Source organism: Scyliorhinus torazame, chromosome 19 (assembly GCF_047496885.1).
Source record: "Scyliorhinus torazame isolate Kashiwa2021f chromosome 19, sScyTor2.1, whole genome shotgun sequence".
NCBI classification, from domain to species: domain Eukaryota; kingdom Metazoa; phylum Chordata; class Chondrichthyes; order Carcharhiniformes; family Scyliorhinidae; genus Scyliorhinus; species Scyliorhinus torazame.
Window position 1 is genome coordinate 142314803 of NC_092725.1, and position 25637 is coordinate 142340439.

At 48.8% G+C, this 25637-nt stretch overlaps 1 protein-coding gene across 2 annotated transcripts in view; it reads right to left on the reverse strand.

Annotated features, from left to right (window-relative positions):
• borcs5 (BLOC-1 related complex subunit 5) overlaps nucleotides 1-25637 on the reverse strand; it is a 115163-nt gene that overhangs the window by 60430 nt on the left and 29096 nt on the right. The window contains exon 4 of one of the 2 annotated variants that reach the window (XM_072485347.1): nucleotides 21346-21820. The exons of the other annotated variant lie outside the window; for it this stretch is intronic. Within the exon in view, the coding sequence (XP_072341448.1) occupies nucleotides 21381-21820 (440 nt within the window). The 3' untranslated portion in view covers nucleotides 21346-21380. Of the gene's footprint in view, nucleotides 1-21345; nucleotides 21821-25637 lie in introns of those variants that run through there. 2 annotated transcript variants of the gene reach the window in all.

The window sequence follows — 25637 nt, forward strand, 5'->3', positions numbered from 1 at the left end:
CATCCGTTTTTCCCTCACCATAGTCTCCCCTCCCCCAACCCCACTAGGGCCATCTGTTCCCTGTTCCAATTTGCCCTGTGACACACTGCTTACCTTATTCTGCCATTAACACATTCGGAGATTGTCCAGCGTTTTCTGTTTTGGTTTCAGATTCCAGCATCCGCAATAATTTGCTTTTATCTTAGTGTTTAAATAAATGAAATTCAATTTTTTATATAAAGCATTTTCTCGTGATATTTGAGCACAGCGATCATACAACATGGAACATAGAACAAGCAGTGCAGAAGGAGGCCATTCGGCCCATCGAGTCTGCACCGACCAATTTAAGCCCTCACTTCCACCCTGTCCCCGTAACCCAATAACCCCTCCTAACCTTTTTTGGACACTCTGGGCAATTTTGCATGGTCAATCCACCTAACCTGCACGTCTTTGGACTGTGGGAGGAAACTGGAGCACTCGGCGGTATCTTAGTGAACCAGAGAATTACATTCAAAGCTTTTAAAACACATCCTTTATTGTCTGTGCTCACAAAAGAATTAGCCTAACTTTTAAAGCCTCCTTAAAAACATTCAAATGAGCACAATTAGTGGAAATGTCCAACGGTGATTAATTCACCCCAGGGGCAGGTGTTGCGAATGGGTCCAGCTTCTAGTCTGATGTTCCCAGAACTAGCTCAAAAAGGTTGCAGTGATTAGAGTTGTGCCTTTACAAATTCTGCATAAAATTCCACGACTTCTAGCACCAGTGATTTTGGAAAATCGCCCTCCCCAAAAGAATGCAATTTAGCAGAACCTCAATGAGGTCGGAAACCAGCGGGCGGCAAGTACTGCTGTCTCACTGCGCCGAGGTCCCAGATTTGATCCCGGCCCTAGGTCACTGTCCGTGTGGAGTTTGCACATTCTCCCCGAGTATCACCCACACAACCCAACGATGTGCAGGTATGGTGGATTGGCCACGCTAAATGGTCCCTTAATTGGAAAAAAGAAATTGGGTACTCTAAATTTATTTTTTTAAAGATGTTGGAAACAAGAAGCACAGAAATGCATGGACTATTCCAGCCTTCAATAGCCAAGTAATAAGTCTCACAACACTAGGCTAAAGTCCAACGGTTAATTTGAAATCACAAGCTTTCGGAGCGCTGGACTTTAACCTGGTGTTGTGAGACTTCTTACTGTGCCCACCCTAGTCCAACGCCGGCATCTCCACTTCAATAACCAATGAAGAGAATGGTAAAGTAAATTAGCCATTTACGGATTGAGTAAAGGGCAAGGGGGAAAGAGGAGATTCATTCTCAGCACAAGAGATTTAAGGCTACAAATGTTAAAATAAATGATTATGTTGTGCTGCTGATGTATATTTCAACAGTTGCCCAAGAACAACATTCTTTTTGGAGAAGGTCAATGCATCATCTGATCACATGCCATGTGGGACCGTAACCTTTCCCCCTCCAAATGATTCATTCCCTAATATAATGAACGCAAACATCAGAATTATTTCATCCTTGTTCATAAAGAATGTTTGTATATCCAGGCTTGTTGGAATGAGAATCAAATGTTTCATTTAGCCAAGTCTGACTTAATTCATTAGTATTTACTGATGCTCTCCTTGCACTGAAAACACACAAAGATTGCTTTTCTACTTTAACATTGGAAGTTTATCCAAAAAATTTTCATTCCATGCCCCATCCTGGTCACTTGTAACTCACCCACTTTGTGTTCGTAAGCAGTGACCTAACATTTACATATTTCATGGAATAAACTCAATACTGAATCAAATCCTATAGTATTTAACATTTTCCCCAAATTAAAAATTAAACTTTTTTTTAAAAGTGCATCTTCGAGCTCATGGCCCACAGACAGTGTTTACTTCTGCCGCCATCCCAAATACCCACCTGTGATTTAATACAAAGTGAGTCTCATGAATTTGTACAGTATTAATAAAAGATACACTCATTGGTTTACACTAAAATTGAATAATTGATGATCAGTTGCGTTTTCTTCCAAGCAGTTTTCAAAGAGCTGGCTATTCAATTTACAGTGCAGGAGGTGGCCATTCGGCCCATCGAGCCTGCAGCGGCCCTTGGAAAGAGCACCCTACTTAAGCCCAGGCCTCCACCCTATCCCCATAACCCAGAAACCCCATCTAACCTTTTGGACACTAAAGGGCAAGTTTAGCATGGTCAACCCACCTAACCTGCACATCTTTGGACTGTGGGAGGAAACCCACGCAGACACGGGGAGAACGTGCAGACTCCGCACAGTGAGCCAAGCCGGGAATCGAACCTAGGATCCTGGAGCTGTGAGGCAGCAGTGCTAACCACTGTGCCATCGTGCCGCCCCTGAGCCCCAGAGTTTAACTGTAACAACCCATTTGACATGGCTGTGATAATACGCACATCTAAATACAGCTGCACAGTTCAGCTGGAAAAAGTTGTAAATATGTTCAAAATGTCTGCAGATGGGGCATGTTTAGCACAGGGCTAAATCGCTGGCTTTGAAAGCAGACCAAGGCAGGCCAGCAGCACGGTTCGATTCCGTAACAGCTTCCCCGAACAGGCACCGTAATGTGGCGACTAGGGGCTTTTCACAGTAACTTCATTTGAAGCCTACTTGTGACAATAAGCGATTTTCATTCATTATTTCATTCATTCATTTGAAGGGTGCTGCTCGCTGGAACTCGAAAGTGCAGCAAGCTACAGCTTTATACCCTCAATTCTCCACAAATCACGTTTCCGATCTGAGACAGACGTCAGGCTTTCCCCGGCAGCAAGGAGGGAACTAAATCAGAATAACAGCCAACGCTTGCTTGGTCTCCACTCTCGGGTGAACTCTTCAAACATCATCAGGCTGGTTAAATACAGGCAAGTTGCCACTGTGCACTTAAGGGGCAAACAGCAATAATATCATAAACAAGAAATTAAACACAAAACAAAGAGTAAATATACGGGCAGCCAATTAATACCCTGATGACATAAAAGGAAAGACCAAGGGTGGTTCAACTGGGCTGTGTATTTTTTTTAAAATTTAGAGTACCCAATTATTTTTTCCAATTAAGGGGCAATTTAACGTGGCCACTCCATCTTTGGGTTGTGGGGGTGAAACCCACGCAGACACGGGGAGAATGTGCAAACTCCTCACGGGCAGTGACCCAGGGCCGGGATTCGAACCCGGGTCCTCAGCGCCTGGGCAGCAATGCTAACCACTGCGCCACCGTGCTGCCCCCCCATTGGGCTGTATATTATTGTTTGCACAAAACAGTTTCCTAAGAATGATGAAAAATATTTCCATCTGAAGATTATGAAGCTAAAACATATAATAGGTTCAAAGTTTGTTTGGGGTAAATGTCAACATTTGAAGGTAAGTCAGTCATTCATTAACTACCTAGATATTCTGTGATGCTGAATGTCCTTAGTTTTATGGGTTTTGAAATGCAATCATGTACGAAAGGTCCCATCTCTCTTGCCATATGCATTGTGACCTCTGTCAGGGCAACAGGCTGGGGAGAGCCACATTACAGTTCAATAAAGACATTGCACTAGAAGCGCTGTACTTACTTCAGCTCTTAACATGGTGTCAGAAGTAGAGCTGAGATTTAGTTTTGAAAAGCTGCAGAAAAGCCTCAGCTACTGAAAGATTTCAGAGCTGCAAATACCCAGTGACAGGGAAAAGCAAACACCCGCCGAAAGTTGCAAGGAAAAAATTCACTGGTCAAGTCAACAATGGCACCAAATTTTCCTCTCCCAGTTCCTGTCGAAACAAAAGGAGATATAGGGCACAACTGGCAGTTTTTTCACTGGCAATGGCAAAACTACTAGATTGCGAAATATTTATTAATAAGCCAATACAAGTAGCAACACATTTAGAACTGCGAGGGAGGGACTGCTACAAGTTGTATGCCATCCTAAATCTCTCCGAAGAATAGATGGCAAAGATTTTGAAAGCCTTGAAGACACGCTTTGAACCCCAAGTGAATGTAACCTCTGAACACTACGGGCTGGATTCTCCGTCCCGCCATATTTCCGTTCCACCCTGCCGGCGACATGCTCCGTTACGTGGCCGCTCAATGGGGTTTCCCACTGTGGAGCAGCCCCACACCGTCGGGAAACCCCCGGGCTGCAGGCAAAACGGAGAATCCCGCCGGCGGAGAATCCCGCCCAATGTATTCAACATTGGGACTCAAGGCCAAAAATAGTCCATTGATCAGTATGTGACTGCAGCAACACGCAGAATCCTGTGAATTCGGAGAACTAAAAGATCATTAAAGATAGGCTTGTGTTATGCATAAAAGTGATCCTGCAGTGAAACATAATAATAATAGCTTATTGTCACAAGTAAACTTCAATGAAGTTACTGTGAAAAGTCCCTAGTCGCCACATTCTGGCGCCTGTTCGGGGAGGCTGGAACGGAAATTGAACCCGCGCTGCGGGCCTTGTTCTGCATTACAAGCCAGCTGTCTTAGCTTATCTACTGAGAGAGGAGAAACTTACTCTCGGGAATGCAATAGACAAGCACAGAGTTTGTAAAATATTAGCTAGAGCACATGTAGAGTAGAACAGACCAGAAGTTGCATTAAGCTAATATCCATTCCAGGCTGAAAGAGTGGAACAATCATGGTCACAGGGCAGGATGAGGATTGTCTGGCGTGGGGAAAACAGTGTTTTAACCGCACAAAGCCAATCATTTCACACGCAAGTATGTCGCTCGAACGAAGCAAAATAAGTCTATATAGATGGCCACTGGAGAGATAACGAGTCTGACAAATCACTATACACCATCCAATAGGTTGGCTCTGTCACGTCTGCAGATGATAAATGATTTGTGATGTTTGAATGATAACTGCAGAATGAGCGCATCGAGTGAATGTGAAGTGTCAGAGAGGCATTGGTGCGTCTTACAGCAGCAGGGCCTTCACAGACCTGTGCGAAGCGGCTCAACATAGCAGCCCAAATCAAGCCCTCGAAAGTAAGGTTGAAGCTATATAATGGCACAATATTCATACTGAGGGGACAAATAAATCAGAGCTTACCGCAATGGACAGGGCACAATGTACCAGAGCATCGAGCATGGCTTCACAACCAACCCACCTTCACATTTCCTCCGCAGTTTGCAAAATGTAAGGTGGGGTGGGGGTGTTAGCACCTGTTGGGGGCAGACCGCCCGAATTGATGCATTCAGCTGCCTGATATCCACCCTAAAAAAAACAATTGCCATGTAGCTACCTTCCTCTTCAATGAACCTCTCACTGAATGTTTTAAATTACCAAGGCCAATTTTCCTGGAGCAGATAGATTCACTCCTTAAACAGATGAAGCCAAATGACAATCAAAGGTCTAATTTATTTTGAAATTGTCCAGTGAATAAAAATCTGGACTCTTCGCAAATCTCTCAACATTCGATTTGATTCTTAATAATTTCATCCCGCAATTAAAACAATAAAATGCCGCAGTGTCCCTCTTATTGAGTTAAATTTCATTTCTTTGAGAAAAGCTTGCCTTAATAAAGAGTCTCCAGCCTCCCTCCCTCCTTCATCAGGCCCTCTAGGTCATCATCGAATCCAAGGCCAGAATTCTATACCCCGCCCTGCGGGTTCTGAGGCAGCGGAGCAGTGTGGGTTCCAGCTCGCCCGACCTGGAAGTTATTTTACGCTGGGGCGGGCCTCCCCTTAAGGCCTGGCAATGTCCAGAAGACCTCCCTCACCGTATGGCCTATCCGCAGAGACCCCAATCGCCCCCAAGTCATCCCTACCTCCCCGCCCCGGGACCCCTGCCATAAACTTACCCTCCAGTTCCCAGGGGATGGTTGCTGGCAGCCTCTTGCAGTACCTCTTCCAGCCACTGCAGTGCTTTGCCTGGAGGGACTCGAGGGCTGCCGACCAATCTGTTCAGTAAGAAGTTTTACAACACCAGGTTAAAGTCCAACAGGTTTGTTTCGATGTCACTAGCTTTCGGAGCGCTGCTCCTTCCTCAGGTGAATGAAGAGGTCTGTTCCAGAAACATATATATATATAGACAGATTCAAAGATGCCAGACAATGCTTGGAATGCACGCATTAGCAGGTGATTAAATCTTTACAGGTCATGGCTACCATCGACACCGCAAACTGCCGGCTCAAAGTGGAGAGGATCTCCAGGAAGATCGCGCATATAGACACTGACATTAAGTTTCTAGAAAGATGCAAGAAAGCAGACAAGATCCCGAAAGGGCGACAGATCACAAACCCACTCAAGTCGACCTACAACACAGACTACGCTGAGAGACTCTGCCGTCGCACCTCTCTCACACTCCTCAACCACCTCGTCCGCCAGCTCTACAGCAGACGACGCAACCTGGAAACCAAGATAGAAGCCATATTCTCAACTTGCGCTCAGGACGCAGCAGACCAGCTGCGGAACACCGCCAAACAGATGAGACAACGATACTATGCCACCTATAGGCACACCAAGAACAGAAAGCTTGAGAAACTCGGCATCACCACCGGCAGCAACCAAGCCACCCCCGGTGTCAGTAGAAAACAATACAGGGAAATCTATTGTCAACTTGTCGGACTACACCCTTCAACCAGACAAAATCGAAGCCCTCAGCAGAGGGCTCAATTTCTGCACCACCACCTAAATGGTCCCCATCAGTCTCGCGGCAGACACCGAGGAATTCATCAGGCGGATGAGGCTCCGGGAATTCTTCCACAGACCCCAAGAGACCGACAGTGAACCCAAGGAGACTACCAATGAACCGGAACAGCAGACCGAGAGATCTGCGGTGCGGCAACCAAAGAGGAAAGAGTCGAATTGGACCCCTCCGGAAGGCCGCTGCCCTAGACTCGACATGTATGCTCAAGCTGTCAGGAGTCGCGTCAATGCCAGATTCATCAGTCGCATTCACAAGACAGCCCCGAACGTCACCCAAGCACAACGCAATGCCATCCGCGCTCTAAAGACCAACCGCAGCATGGTCATCAAACCAGCAGACAAAGGAGGGGCCACTATCATACTGAACAGAACGGACTACTGCAAAGAAGTATACCGACAACTGAACAACCAAGAACACTACAGACAATTACCCGCAGATCCGACCAAGGAACACATCCGCCAACTTAACAGACTGATCAAGACCTTGGATCCAGATCTTCAGAGCACCCTACGTGCTCTCATCCCATGTACTCCCCGCATTGGAGATCTCTACTGCCTACCGAAAATACACAAGTCCAGCACACCAGGCCGCCCTATCGTTTCAGACAATGGGACCCTGTGTGAGAACCTCTCTGGCTACATCGAGGGCATCTTGAAACCCATCGTACAAGGTATGCCCAGCTTCTGTCGCGACGCGATGGACTTCCTACAGAAACTCAGCACCCATGGACCAGTTGAACCAGGAACATTCCTCGTCACAATGGACGTCTCGGCACTCTACACCAGCATCCCCCATGACGACGGCATTGCTGCAACAGCCTCAGTACTCAACACCGACAACTGCCAATCGCCAGACGCAATTCTGCAATTCATCCGCTTCATTCTGGATCACAACGTCTTCACCTTCGACAACAAGTTCTTCATCCAGACACACGGAACAGCCATGGGGACCAAATTCGCACCCCAATACGCCAACATCTTCATGCACAAGTTTGAACAGGACCTACTCACCGCACAGGACCTTCAACCGACGTTATACACCAGATACATCGATGACATTTTTTTCCTTTGGACCCACGGCGAAGAATCACTGAAACGACTACACGATGACATTAATAAGTTCCATCCAACCATCAGACTCACCATGGACTACTCCCCAAAATCAGTTGCATTCCTGGACACACTCGCCTCCATCAAGGACGGTCACCTCAGCACTTCGCTTTACCGCAAACCCACGGATAACCTCACGATGCTCCAATTCTCCAGCTTCCACCCTAAACACATTAAAGAAGCCATCCCCTATGGACAAGCTCTCCGTATACACAGGATCTGCTCAGACGAGGAGGAGCGTAACAGACATCTACAGACTTTGAAAGATGCCCTCATACGAACGGGATATGGCGCTCGACTCATCGATTGACAGTTCCAACGCGCCACAGCGAAAAACCGCACCGACCTCCTCAGAAGACAAACATGGGACACAACCGACAGAATACCCTTCGTCGTCCAGTACTTTCCCGGAGCGGAGAAACTACGACATCTTCTTCACAGCCTTCAACACGTCATCGATGAAGATGAACATCTTGCCAAGGCCATCCCCACACCCCCACTACTTGCCTTCAAACAACCGCGCAACCTCAAACAAACCATTGTTTGCAGCAAACTACTCAGCCTTCAGAACAGTGACCACGACACCACACAACCCTGCCATGGCAATCTCTGCAAGACGTGCCAGATCATCGACATGGATACCACCATTACACGTGAGAACACCACCCACCAGGTACGCGGTACATACTTGTGCGACTCGGCCAACGTTGTCTACCTCATACGCTGCAGGAAAGGATGTCCCGAAGCGTGGTACATTGGCGAGACCATGCAGACGCTGCGACAACGAATGAACGGACATCGTGCGACAATCACCAGGCAGGAATGTTCCCTTCCAGTCGGGGAACACTTCAGCAGTCAAGGGCATTCAGCCTCTGATCTCCGGGTAAGCGTTCTCCAAGGCGGCCTTCAGGACGCGCGACAACGCAGAATCACCGAGCAGAAGCTTATAGCCAAGTTCCGCACACGAGTGCGGCCTCAACCGGGACCTGGGATTCATGTCGCATTACATTCATCCCCCACCATCTGGCCTGCGAAATCCTACCAACTGTCCTGGCTTGACACAATTCACACCTCTTTAACCTGGGGTTACCCCATCTCTGGAACTGTAAAGATTTAATCACCTGCCAATGCTCACATTCCAAGCATTGTCTGGCATCTTTGAATCTGTCTATATATGTTTCTGGAACATCGCTAGTGACATCGAAACAAACCTGTTGGACTTTAACCTGGTGTTGTAAAACTTCTGACTGTGCTCACCCCAGTCCAACGCCGGCATCTCCACATCATGGCAACCAATCTGTTGACTGGCAGTTTTCCCAGGCGGGACCTCCTCCTGGGTAACAGGCGGAAGAGCGTAATAGGGCATGGGGGCTGCTGGAGTTGCCAGCGATGTGTTCCCTGCTGAACCTTGGGATGAGCATTACCCTGTTAACTCAGGCTCAGAACTTGTTCGCTGTCACTAGATGGGCTGGAAACTAGCTGTTTAAACCCTTGCATTTCTCCATATCTGGAAGCCGTCCAGTGGGGCTAGTAAACTACTACTCCCGAACAGAGATTCCTGCAAACTAACCTCCCTATTGTTTCTCAAATGGACAAGACCATCCAGACATTATGAGGCTGGATGACTCTGGAAAAAAACACTTCAATAGAACCACTCAATCTATCTGGGATGGGTTAATGCCCCCTACTGTCTGTGATAGGAATGATATGCAAGTAGCACTGGTTCATCGAGATTTAGCACATTTCCCAGTACTCACATTCAGCCATCAATTCAGAGAGCAAAACTTTATTTATAAGTGTATTTCAATACAAATCGCACCAGCATCCTTACAAAGTAAAATGATTAGAAATCCTGAAAAATGACAAATGGCCTCATAGTCTTTTGATTGGTGAGTTTGTGTTGTGATGCGAAGCTACCACTAACCCACTGTAATCTCCTCCTGATTAATCACTCAGGCTAACTTCAGAGGCCCAGCATCTCCCCTCATTGGCTTACTGCCTGTGGGAGGGAGGTATAATTCTGATGCAAACGGAGTATCAGAGGCCCACACGCAGTGGGAAAAGATGTTGCTGTCACTCCAAAGAATGTCAATGAGCTCGCTTCCGTTAAGCCTCCTCCAGAAATGGGCCTTGAACCCTTTTGCAACAGCAAGAATCAGGCTGCCAGAAGATAGTCCTTCTAAAATCGCAATTATCCTTACATGAGAGTCACTCTCAAAGGGATCCATCACAGTCATCCATCCTCATGTCACTTCAGAAGAATCTCTTCAGAGATTTGGAACTTGGGTAAGTTAGCTGGCCAGCTAAGGTAGTCACAAAGTTGAGAAGTTACAGAAAGGGAGAGTATGTAACATTTGCACTTCCAATGGAATGAAAAGATAGCGTGATCTCAAAGTAGGGAGCTAATTTCTATTCCTGCTTTCAACTTTTAGGAACCTGGAATTCATGTTGTGTTACATTCATCCCCCACCATCTGGCCTGGGCTTGCGAAATCCGACCAACTGTCCTGGCTTGAGATAATTCACACCTCTTTAACCTGGGGTTACCCCTATCTCTGGATCTGTAAAGACTTAATTACCTGCAAAGGCTCGCATTCAAAGCATTGTCTTGCATCTTTGAATTTGTCTATATATATGATTCTAGAACCTACTTCTTCATTCACCTGAGGAAGGAGCAGCGCTCCGAAAGCTAGTGTTTCGAAACAAACCTGTTGGACTTTAACCTGGTGTTGTAAGACTTCTTACTGATCTCAAAGTAGGGAGCTAATTTCTATTCCTGCCTTCAACTTTTAGGAGGAAAGCAATTATTTTGAAAGTGCTTTGGCTAAATAACGATTCAATCTGTCTGATGTGCAGTGGAAGGTTCAGATTCCCCAAACTCATCTGCCACATATTTGCTCTACTCCGACAGTCAACTGAGAGATTGCTGGTATTCTTCAGAAGATCACTGTTGTCTTTAGTTGTAACAATGAATGTAACAAAAACTGCAATTATTTTTTTTATAAGCAATTTGGTGCGTCTCATTGTGAAATACAACTTGCCCTTAAATCTCAGCCTGTATCTGTTTCTCACTGAGAAACAGGGCTGTTTCTATCCTTCAAACTATTTCATCTCAATTCAAAGTATCTTAACAGAACAATCTATTTGATTAACCCCTTGAGAGCTATTTCTCAATTTCATATATTCTACTGAACTGCTGGATGTGGTACAGCCCCACTTCCCCCAGGACGGGTGCCAGTGCACCGAAAACCTGACCCCAATTCTCCCACACCTGATTTTGAGCCGCATGGTCATCTCTCTAATTTTATGTACCCAATGCCAATTTACAGGGAAAATTCCAGAGATTACAAACTTTGAGGTTCTCCGTTTTAATTTAGTGCCTAGCTCCTCAGTCTCTATGAAGAACCACTTTCCTAGCTCTACCTATGTCACTCGTACCTACATACACCATGACATCTGGATCTCCTGCACCATTCACGACTCCCTCAGGTACTGAAGCCGTCCATATCCATATGCTGCAAGACCTGGATAATATCCAGACTTGGGCTGACAAGTGGCTGATAACGTCTGTGCCACCCAAGTGCCAGACAATGGTCGTCTATAACAAGAATGAATCTAACCATTTCCCTTTGACATTCAATGTCATTCCCGTCACTGAATCAACATCCTGGGTGTTACCATTGACCTACCATGGGCTGGTTTAGCACACTGGGCTAAATAGCTGGCTTTTAAAGCAGACCAAGGCAGGCCAGCAGCACGGTTCAATTCCTGTACCAGCCTCCCCGAACAGGCGCCGGAATGTGGCGACTAGGGGCTTTTCACAGTAACTTCATTTGAAGTCTACTTGTGACAATAAGCGATTTTCATTTTTTTTTAAAATTATACTGTGGCTACAAGCGGTCAGACGATTCTGCAGCAAGTAATACACCTCTAGTCTCCCCAAAGTCTGTCCACCATCTACCAGGCACAAGTCAGCAGAATGATTATATTATCTCCACTTGCCTGGATGAGTGCAAGAAGCTCAACACAGTCCAGGGCAAAGAAGCCACTTGATCACCGCCCCATCCACAACCTTAAACATTCAATCCCTCCACCACCGACGCACAGTGGCAGCCGTGTGTACCATTTACAAGGTACACAACACCTCACACAGTGCATTTTGACAGCACGTTTCAAATCCTCCACTTCTACCAAATCCACCACTTCTACCACCTCGATGGACAATGCAGGGGAACACCACGACATGAAAGTCTCACACCATCCTGACGTTGAAATATATCGCCAATCCTTCACCGTCACTGGATGAATATTCTGGAACTCTATTCCCTAACAGCAGTGTGGGTGCGCCTACGTCAGTCAGGTGGACAGCAGTGGCTCAAGACGGCTGCTCAAAACCTTCTCCAAGGATACGGGATAGAGCGTTTAGGACTGAGAGGAGGAGAAATTTCTTCACCCAGAGAGTGGGGAGCCTGTGGTAGAGCGGTTGAGGCCAAAACATTATATATTTTCACGAAGCAGTTAGATGGAGCGCTTGGGGCAAAAGGGGTCAAAGGATATGGAGGGGGAAAAGGTTACCGAGTTGGATGATCAGTCATGATCATAACGAATGGGGGAGCAGGCTCGAAGGGCCGAATGGCCTCTTCCTGCTCCTATTTTCTATGTTTCTATAAAGACAATTTAGGGATAGACAATAAATGCTGGCCTTGCCATGGTGGGGGGCGGGGGGGGAGGGGGGGGGGAGAAAGAGAGGGGGAGAGAGAGAGAGAGAGAGAGAGAGAGGGAGAACCGGACCAGATTCTATTGAACTCCCAGAGGTGAAAAGATCATGGAGGGAATTACTAAATGACTTATTCCCCTTTACTGTCATTTCTAAAAGTCAAAATATCATTTCAAATCGACACTGGACACAGCAGGTGCTAACTTACCCAAACATTAGCAAACATTACCCAAGTTCGCGCAAAATACGTGGGTTCTGGAATCCAGGGTGAATTAACGAGGCCTCACACACAGTAGATCCCAGTGTGCACCAGCCCCAATTCAGCTGACCAAACATCACCATTTCCTCACAACACTCATTTACTGATACTCTCTGCAACACACTCTCCTTAAGAAGTATTACTTGGCAGGCTAGGTGCCAAAAATCACATTTTAACAAGGCTCGCCTGTACCATTTTAGCACCTTTAACTTGCAAGGTGTGACCTGGTGAGATTTCTGATGGTTTATTTGGTTTTCATTTATATATATATATATATATATTTATATATATAAAAATCAGCCCAGCCACTTCATATTTAAAGCCTCAAACAAGCTCAAGATCGCCCTCTACAGAGCATAATAATGCACAACAGTTTATAACATAATAATCTTTATTATTGTCACAAGTAGGCTTAGATTAACACTGCAATGAAGTTACTGTGAAAATCCCCTAGTCGCCACACTCCGGTGCCTGTTCGGGTACACAGAGGGAGAATTCAGAATGTCCAATTCACCTTACAAGCACGTCTTTCGGGACCAGAACACCCGGAGGAAACCCACGCAGACACGGGGAGAACGCACAGACAATGACCCAATCCGGGAATCGAACCTGGGGCCCTTACGCTGTGAAGCAACAGTGCTAACCACTGTGCTACCCCGCCGCCCTATCGCAGCCCCGACAAAGAGCTCATCTGTGCCCTGCTGTTCAGAACAGATTCCAATATCTCACAGATAAAGGTCAACTGGGTTGAAATACAACCACAACAATGGATTAACCAAAGGTACTCAGCATTTCGGAAGGATAAACAGAAAGGTAAAGGAGGTGTTGTAGCTTTGCGGGTACAGGAAGGGACCAGTGCTGTAGTGAGAAATGATAACGCACTGGAGATCAAGGTGTGGAATCAGTCTGGGTAGAAATAAGAAATAGCAAAGGAAAGAAGTCCCTGGTGGGAGTAATCTACAGATCCCCAAACGGTATTTCCGCAGTGGGGCACAGTATTCCCGTACTGGCCTCCCCGAACAGGCGCTGGAATGTGGCGACTAGGGGCTTTTCACAGTAACTTCATTGAAACCTACTTGTGACAACAAGCGATTATTACTATTAAACCAGGAAATACTGGGGGCTTGTAAGAAAGGCACGGCAATATCATAGGTGAGTTTAACATGCACATAGACAGGATTAATCAAATTGGTTAGGGTAGTCACGAGGGAAAGTTTATTCAATGCATTAGAGACTGTTTCTTGGAGCAAGATGTTATCGAACCAACCAGGGAGCAGACTACTCTGGATTTGGCATTGTGCAATGAGGGGAGATTTATTGAAGATCTCATTGTTAAGGATTCTTGAGGGAAGAGTGATCACAGAATGATAGAATTTCAAATTCAGTTTGAGGTAGAGAAACTGGAGACCAACACTAGCGTTCTGTAGTTAAACTAAGGTAATCACATCAGCATGAGGACTGATTTAGGCCTAGTGGCCTGGGCAGGAAGGCGAAAATGTCAGACAGCTGATGAGCAGTGGCAGTTGTTTAATGAGATATTCAATTTATCTCACCTAAAATATATTCCAGAGAGGAAGAAGGATTGTAAGAGGGGTAAAAACATCTGTGGCTAAGCAAAGACATTAATGATAACATAAAGACAAAAACTAAAGCAAACTATATTGCAAAGGCCAGTGGGAGGCTAGAAGATTGGGAACTTTTAGAGATCAACAAAGAGTTACTAAAAAAGTAATAAAAAGAGCAACAGAAAACTATGAAATAAAACTAGCACAAAATATTTTTAAAAGGATAGAAAATGCTTCTATTACTATATAAAAGGGAAGAGAGTAGCTAAAGTGAATGTTGGTCCCTTGGAGGATCAGACCGGGGAACTAATAGTGGGAACACAGAAATAGAAAGAGGCACTTAATCAATATTTTGCCTCCGTTTTGACAGTGGAGGACACTAGTACCATCCCAATAGTAACAGGTAATGCAGAGGTAGTAGAAAGGGAGGAATGTAGAATATCATCGATAGGGGAAAAGTGCTAAACAAACTATTGGAACTGAAGGCAGACAAGCCCCCAGGTCTGATGACTACATCCCAGGGTCGTTTGGGAAGTGGCAGCAGAGTATTGGATCCATTGGTTATAATATTCCAAAATTCCCTGGATGCAGGAAAGGTTCCAGTGGATAGGAAAAATGCTAATGTAACACCCTTATTCAAAAAGGGAGGGAGGCAGAATGTAGGAAATTACAGACCAGTTAGTTTAACTTCTGCCATTGGGAAATTGTTAGAATCCATTATTAAGGAAGTAATAACAGGACATTTGGAAAGTCGTTGCTATTCACCCTGTCCACACCTCTCATAATTTTGTAGACTTCAATGAGGTCCCCCCTCAACCTCCGTCTTTCCAACGAAAACAATCCTAATCTACTCAACCTTTCTTCATAGCTAGCACCCTCCATACCAGGCAATATCCTGGTGAACCTCCTCTGCACCCTCTCTAAAGCATCCACATCCTTCTGGTAATGTGGCGACCAGAACTGCACGCAGTATTCCAAATGTGGCCTAACCAAAGTCCTATACAACTGTAACGTGACCTGCCGACTCTTGTACTCAATACCCCGTCCGATGAAGGCAAGCATGCTGTATGCCTTCTTGACCACTCTATCGTCCTGCGTTGCCACCTTCAGGGTACAATGGACCTGAACTCCCAGATCTCTCTGGACATCAATTTTCCCCAGGACTCTTCCATTGACTGTATAGTCCGCTCTTGAATTAGTGCTTCCAAAATGCATCACCTCGCATTTGCCTGGATTGAACTCCACCTGCCATTTCTCTGCCCAACTCTCCAATCTATCTATATTTTGCTGTATTCTCTGGCAGTCCTCCTCGCTATCTGCAACTCCACTAATCTTAGTATCATCTGCAAACTTGGTAATCAGACCACCTATACCTTCGTCCAGATCATTTATGTATATCACAAACAACAGTGGTCCGAGCACGGATCCCTGTGGAACACCACTAGTCACCTTTCTCCATTTTGAGACACTCCCTTCCACCACTACTCTCTGTCTCCTGTTGCCCAGCCAGTTCCTTATCCATCTAGCTAGTACATCCTGAACCCCATACGACTTCACTTTTTCCATCAACCTGACAGGAGAAACTTTATCAAACGCCTTACTGAAGTCCATGTATATGACATCTACAGCCCTTCCCTCATCAATTAACGTTGTCACTTCCTCAAAGAATTCTATTAGGTTTGTAAGACATGACCTTCCCTGCACAAAACCATGCTGCCTATCACTGCCTATCACGATAGAGTATAAAAGTAGGGAAGTGTTGCTGCAATTGTACAAGGCATTGGTGAGACCACAGCGGGAGTACAGAGTGCAGTTTGGGTCCCCTTATTTGAGGAGGGATGTAGATGCATTTGAGGCAGTTCAGAGGAGGTTGACTACATTGAGAGATGAGGGGTTTTGTCTTATGAAGAGAGATTGAGCAATTTAGGCCTATACACTCCCTCTCGATTTGACGAATGCGAGGAGATCTAATTAAGGTATGGAAGATGATGAAAGTTATTGACGAAGGACAGATGTTTCTTCTTGTGGGGCAATCTGGAACGAGTAGTCATAGCTTCAGGAAATGGGCAGCAGATTTAAAACAGAGATGAGGAGAAATTACTTCTCTCAAAGGGTGGTGAATGTGTGGAATTCGCTGCCCCAGAGTGAGGTGGATGCTGGGACAGTGAGTAAATTTGAGGAGATGGACAGATTTTTAATTAGTAATGGGTTGAAGGGTTGTTAGAACGAGCAAGAAAGTGGGGTTGAGGCCGAGATGAGATCAGACATGGTCGTATTGAATGGCAAAGTGTGCTCGAGGGACTGAATTGTCAATCCTGCCCTGCTCCTCGTTCTTATGTTCTTATCATTGCTTTTATGCTCGGAGTCATTATTTGTTCCAGTAACTTGTTATGCACATCAATCTCAGGTCAATAGGAAACTTATTCAATGACCAATCAGAACAACCATTTCTTTTTTTTTAAATATATTTTATTCAAGATTTTTTGGCCAAACTTAACAGTACACAGTTTTTCTTTTAAACAACAATAAAGCAATATAAATAACAGTGGCCAGTTTTAAACAAGTAAATAAGTAATATATAAACAGAAACAAAAACTAAACTAAATGGCAACTGCCTCGTCAAAAATAGTTACTCTCCAAAGATACAATCCAACGGTCCAATATACATTACCTATAACAAATGTCTATACATATACAATGACATCCTTAAGAGCCCGCCCGGAACCCCCCCCCCCCCCTCCCCCCTGGGTTGCTGCTGTTGTCTTTCTTTCTTTTTCATTCCCTCTATCGTTCTGTGAGGTAGTTGACGAACGGTTGCCACCGCCTGGTGAACCCTTGAGCCGAACCCCTTAATACGAACTTGATCCATTCTAACTTTATGAACCCTGCCATGTCGTTTATCCAGGTCTCCACGCCCGGGGGTTTGGCTTCCTTCCACATAAGCAATATCCTGCGCCGGGCTACTAGGGATGCAAAGGCCAAAACATCAGCCTCTCTCGCCTCCTGCACTCCCGGCTCTTCTGCAACCCCGAATATAGCCAACCCCCAGCTTGGCTCGACCCGGACCCCCACCACCTTCGAAAGCACCTTCGCCACCCCCACACTGAACACCTGTAATGCCGGACATGACCAGAACATGTGGGTGCGATTCGCTGGGCTTCTCGAGCATCTCCCACACCTATCCTCTACCCCGAAAAATTTACTGAGCCGTGCTCCAGTCATATGCACCGTGTAGAACCTTGAATTGTATCAGGCTTAGCCTGGCACACGAGGACGACGAGTTTACCCTACGTAGGGCATCAGCCCACAGCCCCTCCTCAATCTCCTCCCCCAGCTCTTCTTCCCATTTCCCTTTCAGCTCATCTACCATGATCTCCCCCTCGTCCCTCATTTCCCTGTATATGTCCGACACCCTACCAACCCCCACCCATGTCTCTGAGATCACTCTATCCTGCACCTCCTGCATCGGGAGCTGCGGGAATTCCCTCACCTGTTGCCTCGCAAAAGCCCTCAGTTGCATATACCGAAATGCATTCCCTTGGGGCAACCCATATTTTTCCGTCAGCGCTCCCAGACTCGCAAACGTCCCATCTACGAACAGATCTCTCAATTGTACTACCCCAGCTCTTTGCCATGCTCCAAATCCCCCATCCATTCTCCCCGGAACAAACCTATGGTTATTTCTTATCGGGGACCGCACCGAGGCTCCCGTCCTTCCCCCTATGCCGTCTCCACTGCCCCCAAATTTTTAATGTTGCCACCACCACCGGGCTTGTAGTGTGTTTCTTCGGGGAGAACGGCAACGGTGCCGTCACCATTGCTTGTAAGCTGGTCCCCTTGCAGGACGCCCTCTCCAATCTCTTCCACGCCGCTCCCTCCCCTTCTCCCATCCACTTACAAACCATTGAAATATTGGCGGCCCAGTAATAATCATTTAGGCTCGGTAGTGCCAACCCCCCCCTATCCCTACTACGCTGCAAGAACCCCCTCCTCACTCTCGGGGTCTTCCCGGCCCACACAAAACTCATAATGCTTTTCTCAATTCTCTTAAAAAAAGCCTTCGTGACCATCACCGGGAGGCACTGAAACACAAAGAGGAATCTCGGGAGAACCACCATTTTAACCGCCTGCACCCTACCTGCCAGTGACAGGGACACCATGTCCCATCTCTTGAAGTCCTCCGCCATCTGTTCCACCAATCGTGTTAAATTAAGCCGGTGCAAGGTTCCCCAATTCTTGGCTATCTGGATCCCCAAGTATCGGAAGTCTCTTGTTACCTTCCTCAGCGGTAAACCCTCTATTTCCCTGCTCTGCTCCCCCGGATGCACCACAAACAACTCACTTTTCCCCATGTTCAATATATACCCCGAAAAATCCCCAAACTCCCCAAGTATCTGCATTATCTCTGGCATCCCCTCCACCGGGTCCGCCACATACAACAACAAATCATCCGCATACAGAGATACCCGGTGTTCTTCTCCTCCCCTAAATACTCCCCTCCACTTCCTGGAACCCCTCAGTGCCATGGCCAGGGGCTCAATCGCCAGTGCAAACAATAACGGAGACAGGGGACACCCCTGCCTCGTCCCTCTGTGAAGCCGGAAATAATCAGACCCCCGTCCATTCGTAACCACACTCGCCATCGGTGCCCTATACAGCAACTGCACCCATCCGATATATCCATCTCCGAAGCCAAATCTCCTCAGCACCTCCCACAGATAATCCCACTCCACTCTATCAAATGCTTTCTCGGCATCCATCGCCACCACTATCTCCGCTTCGCCCTCTGGCGGGGGCATCATCATTACCCCTAGCAACCTCCGTATGTTCGTGTTCAGCTGTCTCCCCTTCACAAACCCAGTTTGGTCCTCATGTACCACCCCGGGGACACAGTCCTCTATCCTCGTCGCCATTACCTTGGCCAGAATCTTAGCATTCACATTTAAAAGAGAAATGGGCCTATAGGACCCGCATTGCAGCGGGTCTTTTTCCTTCTTTAGGAGGAGCGATATCTTTGCCTCTGACATAGTCGGGGGCAACTGCCCCCTTTCCCTAGCCTCATTAAAGGTTCTCGTCAGAAGCGGGGCCAGCAAGTCCATATACTTCCTATAAAATTCCACCGGGAATCCGTCTGGTCCCGGGGCCTTCCCCGCCTGCATGCTCCCAATCCCTTTCACTACCTCCCCCATCTCAATCTGTGCTCCCAGTCCCGCCCTCTCCTGCTCCTCCACCTTAGGGAATTCCAGCTGATCCAGAAAGCACATCATTCTCTCCTTCCCTTCCGGGGGCTGAGCTTTATATAATCTTTCGTAGAATACGTTGAACACCCCATTCACTCTCTCCGCTCCCCGCTCCATCACTCCCTCCTCATCTCTCACCCCCCCATCTCCCTCGCTGCTCCCCTCTTCCTCAGTTGGTGGGCCAGCAACCGGCTCGCCTTCTCCCCATATTCATACTGTACACCTTGTGCCTTCCTCCATTGTGCCTCTGCATTACCCGTAGTCAACAAGTCAAATTCTACATGTAGCCTTTGCCTTTCCCTGTACAGTCCCTCCTCCGGTGCCTCCGCATATTGTCTGTCCACCCTCAGAAGTTCTTGCAGCAACCGCTCCCTTTCCCTACCCTCCTGCTTTCCTTCATGTGCCCTAATAGATATCAGCTCCCCTCTAACCACTGCCTTCAACGCCTCCCAGACCACTCCCACCTGAACCTCCCCATTGTCATTAAGCTCCAAGTACCTTTCAATACACCCCCTCACCCTTAAACAGACCCCTTCATCTGCCAATAGTCCCATGTCCATTCTCCAGGGCGGGTGCTGTTCTTTTTCCTCCCCTATCTCCAGGTCCACCCAATGTGGAGCGTGGTCCGAGATAGCTATAGCCGTGTACTCCGTCCCTGTCACCTTCGGGATCAACGCCCTTCCCAAAACAAAAAAGTCTATCCGTGAATATACTTTATGGACATAGGAGATAAACGAGAACTCCTTACTCCTAGGCCTGCTAAATCTCCAGGTCTCTACTCTTCCCATCTGCTCCATAAAGTCCTTGAGCACCCTAGCTGCAGCCGGCCTCCTCCCGGTCCTGGACCTCGATCTGTCCAGCCCTGGGTCCAGCACCGTATTAAAGTCTCCCCCCATTACCAACTTTCCCGCCTCTAGGTCTGGGATACGTCCCAACATTCGCCTCATAAAATTGCCATCATCCCAGTTCGGGGCATATACGTTCACTAGAACCACCGCCTCCCCTTGCAATCTGCCACTCACCATCACGTATCTACCCCCGCTAACCGCCACTATGGTCTTTGCATCAAACAGTACCCGTTTCACCACTAATATAGCCACCCCCCTGTTCTTTGCGTCTAACCCCGAATGAAACATCTGCCCCGCCCATCCTTTGCGTAGTCTGACCTGGTTTATCAGTTTCAAATGCGTCTCCTGCAACATAACCACATCTGCCTTTAATTTCTTTAGGTGTGCGAGTAACCGTGCCCTTTTAATCGGCCCGTTCAGCCCTCTCACGTTCCACGTGATCAGCCGGGTTGGGGGGCTCTTTACCCCCCCCCCTTGTCGACTAGCCATCCCCTTTTTTAATCCAGCTCCTCACCCGGTTCCCACGTAGCCGTATCTCCCCCCGACGGCGCCCTCCCGCCTCGACCACCCCACCCCGTACCAGCTCCCCCTTCTCCCCAGCAGCAGCAACCCAGTTAACCCCCCACCCCCCCCGCTAGATCCTTTTCTAGTGTAATTGCACCCTCCATGTTGCTCCCAGAAGTCAGCAAACTCTGGCTGACCTTGGCTTCCCCCCGTGACCTCGGCCCCCACTGTGCGAGGCCCCCTCCTTCCTGCTTCCCTGTTCCCGCCATGATTACCATAGCGTGGGAACAAAGCCCGCGTTTCCCACTTGGCCCCACCCCTAATGGCCGGCGCCCACAATTCCTCATCCTCCCCCCCTCCCCCCCCCCCCCCCCCCCCACGACATGGGGAAGAGAGAAAAGTTACAGGGTCGCAAGATTAACAACTTGAGAGATCATCCCTTCCCCCTTTCCCCCCCCCTTCACCCCACGTAATCACACCACCACTTTGTCCCAAATGTTCTTTTTCTGGCCCGCCTATTCCAGCTGCTCCTCCACAATAAATGTCCACGCCTCTTCTGCCGTCTCAAAGTAGTGGTGCTTCCCTTGGTGTGTGACCCACAGTCTTGCCGGTTGCAGCATTCCAAATTTGACCTTCCTTTTGTGAAGCACCGCCTTGGCCCGATTAAAACTCGCCCTCCCTCTCGCCACCTCCGCACTCCAATCTTGATATACGCGGATCACCGCGTTCTCCCACCTACTGTTCCGAGTTTTCTTCGCCCATCTGAGGACCATCTCTCTGTCATTATATCGGAGAAATCTCACCACTATGGCTCGAGGTATTTCTCCAGCCCTCGGTCTTCGCGTCATAACTCGATAAGCTCCCTCCACCTCCAATGGGCCCGTCGGGGCCTCCGATCCCATTAACGAGTGAAGCATCGTGCTCACATATGCCCCGACGTTCGCCCCCTCCGCACCTTCAGGAAGACCAAGAATCCTTAAATTCTTCCTCCTCGCATTATTCTCCAACACCTCCAGCCTTTCCACACACCTTTTGTGTTGTGCAGAACAACCATTTCTATTAGTCATTTCAAGTAACCATTACAAACAAAAACCAAGATTAATAGCATTGTTCTTTACTCAAAACGGCAGCACGTCAGAACTCAAATCCCATGCTAATTTACATTTAATTTCAGTGGTCCAAGTGTGGTGGACGGGTTAAACACTTCGGTCGGTTAACAGAAAGGTCAAAGGACATAGTCTATGATCTCTGACAGAAAATGGCACTAAAATCAGGATGGTTAAATATCAAATTAAAAACCAACAGTAAAAGAAAAAAGAAAAAAAAGTTATTGGAAATCTGAAATGAAACCCAAAAAAGAAAAGACCCGAAACATTCAGCAGGTGAGGCAGTAGTTCTGGAGAGAGAAGACACGGTTAATGTTTTAGATCAATGACCTGTGAGTACTCCATCTTCCCAAAGAATATTACTCGAAGTCCTCCACTTCCTCCTCGAAGAGCAGCATAACCAGTGACAGTGCAACACCAACTCTGCCACTTGGCTGAACTTCTCCCCGTGTTTGAACAAACTGCCCTTCAACTCCAAACACTTCTTTCCAATGAAAGGAGTCAGTGTGGAAACTCCCATGGGCCGGACCTACACCTGCACTTCTGTATGATTGAGTATTATTTACTCCAGTACGACTCACAATCCCCACCCTAACCTCTTTTACTGGCACACGGCTGCTCCCTACCCTGTTCTTGTCCTGACCTGAGAATTTCAACAATTTTCCTTTCAACTTCTTAAAAAAAAAAAAGGATTTGGACAAAAGACTATCGACCAGAAGCAACCTACCGTCCTCTCTTCATAGAAGCTCCCTGATTTGCTGAATGCCTCCAGACGCTTTTTCTTTCATCAAGATTGGCAAAATGATACATGGAAGCTGAAAAACACCTCAAATCACCCACAGCCACCTGTGATTGAAATATTGTCAACTACGCCGAGGTTATTTGGTTATGTTCTTGTGTGTAGCCACGAAGGGAACGAATCGGAGGTCGCACACGTCAAAATTGTATAACATAGTGGAAGGTGGCTATTGGCGCGGGGGTCTATTGGCGCGGGGGTCTATTGGCGCCGGGGTCTATTGGCGCCGGGGTCTATTGGCGCCGGGGTCTATTGGCGCCGGGGTCTATTGGCGCCGGGGTCTATTGGCGCCGGGGTCTATTGGCGCCGGGGTCTATTGGCGCCGGGGTCTATTGGCGCCGGGGTCTATTGGCGCCGGGGTCTATTGGCGCCGGGGTCTATTGGCGCCGGGGTCTATTGGCGCCGGGGTCTATTGGCGCCGGGGGTCTATTGGCGCGGGGGACTGCTGGCGCGGGGGTCTGCTGGCGCGGGGGTCTGCTGGCGCGGGGGTCTGCTGGCGCGGGGGTCTGCTGGCGCGGGGGTCTGCTGGCGCGGGGGTCTATTGGCGCGGGGGTCTATTGGCGCCGGGGGTCTATTGGCGCGGGGGACTGCTGGCGCGGGGGTCTGCTGGCGCGGGGGTCTGCTGGCGCAGGGGTCTGCTGGCGCGGGGGTCTATTGGCGCGGGGGTCTATTGGCGCCGGGGGTCTATTGGCGCGGGGGTCTACTGGCGCGGGGGTCTGCTGGCGCGGGGGTCTGCTGGCGCGGGGGTCTGCTGGCGCGGGGGTCTGCTGGCGCGGGGGTCTGCTGGCGCGGGGGTCTACTGGCGCGGGGGTCTGCTGACGCGGGGGTCTGCTGACGCGGGGGTCTGCTGGCGCGGGGGTCTGCTGGCGCGGGGGTCTGCTGGCGGGGGGGTCTGCTGGCGCGGGGGTCTGCTGGCGCGGGGGTCTGCTGGCGCGGGGGTCTGCTGGCGCGGGGGTCTGCTGGCGCGGGGGTCTGCTGGCGCGGGGGTCTGCTGGCGGGGGGGTCTGCTGGCGGGGGGGTCTGCTGGCGGGGGGGTCTGCTGGCGGGGGGGTCTGCTGGCGGGGGGGTCTGCTGGCGGGGGGGACTGCTGGCGCGGGGGTCTGCTGGCGCGGGGGTCTGCTGGCGCGGGGGTCTGCTGGCGGGGGGGTCTGCTGGCGGGGGGGTCTGCTGGCGGGGGGGTCTGCTGGCGGGGGGGTCTGCTGGCGGGGGGGACTGCTGGCGGGGGGGTCTGCTGGCGCGGGGGTCTGCTGGCGCGGGGGTCTGCTGGCGCGGGGGTCTGCTGGCGCGGGGGTCTGCTGGCGCGGGGGTCTATTGGCGCGGGGGTCTGCTGGCGCGGGGGGTTTCTGACGCGGGGGTTTAGTGACGCGGGAGTCTAGTGACGCGGGGGTCTACTGACGCGGGGGTCTAGTGACGCGGGGGTCTAGTGACGCGGGGGTCTAGTGACGCGGGGGTCTAGTGACGCGGGGGTCTAGTGACGCGGGGGTCTAGTGACGCGGGGGTCTAGTGACGAGGGGGTTTAGTGACGAGGGGGTCTGTTGACGCGGGGGTCTGTTGACGATGGGGTTTATTGACGAGGGGGTTTAATGACGAGGAGGTATATTGACGAGGGGGTTTATTGACGAGGGGGTTTATTGACGAGGAGGTTTATTGACGAGGAGGTTTATTGACGAGGAGGTTTATTGACGAGGGGGTTTATTGACGAGGAGGTTTATTGACGCGGGGGTTTATTGACGCGGGGGTTTATTGACGCGGGGGTTTATTGACGCGGGGGTTTAATGACGAGGGGGTTTAATGACGAGGGGGTTTAATGACGAGGGGGTTTATTGACGAGGAGGTATATTGACGAGGGGGTTTAATGACGAGGGGGTTTAATGACGAGGGGGTTTATTGACGAGGGGGTTTATTGACGAGGGGGTTTATTGACGAGGGGGTTTATTGACGAGGGGGTTTATTGACGAGGAGGTATATTGACGAGGGGGTTTATTGACGAGGAGGTATATTGACGAGGGGGTTTATTGACGAGGAGGTATATTGACGAGGGGGTTTATTGACGAGGGGGTTTATTGACGAGGGGGTTTATTGACGAGGGGGTTTATTGACGAGGAGGTATATTGACGAGGGGGTTTAATGACGAGGGGGTTTATTGACGAGGGGGTTTATTGACGAGGGGGTTTAATGACGAGGGGGTTTAATGACGAGGGGGTTTAATGACGAGGGGGTTTATTGACGAGGGGGTTTATTGACGAGGGGGTTTAATGACGAGGGGGTTTAATGACGAGGGGGTTTAATGACGAGGGGGTTTATTGACGAGGAGGTATATTGACGAGGGGGTTTAATGACGAGGGGGTTTAATGACGAGGGGGTTTATTGACGAGGGGGTTTATTGACGAGGGGGTTTATTGACGAGGGGGTTTATTGACGCGGGGGTTTATTGACGCGGGGGTTTAATGACGAGGGGGTTTATTGACGAGGGGGTTTAATGACGAGGGGGTTTATTGACGCGGGGGTTTAATGACGAGGGGGTTTAATGACGAGGGGGTTTAATGACGAGGGGGTTTAATGACGAGGGGGTTTAATGACGAGGGGGTTTATTGACGAGGGGGTTTATTGACGAGGGGGTTTATTGACGAGGAGGTATATTGACGAGGAGGTATATTGACGAGGGGGTTTATTGACGCGGGGGTTTAATGACGAGTGGGTTTAATGACGAGGGGGTGTATTGACGCGGGGGTTTATTGACAAAGTGCTGCTCAGACAGGGTACAATGGTGAACTCCACAAAAGCCTACAGGCCACTCCAATTATGCCATTGTGTAACACATGACGTTACTCCAGACAGTGGTCTTACTCTGATGTACAATGTCATAGCCT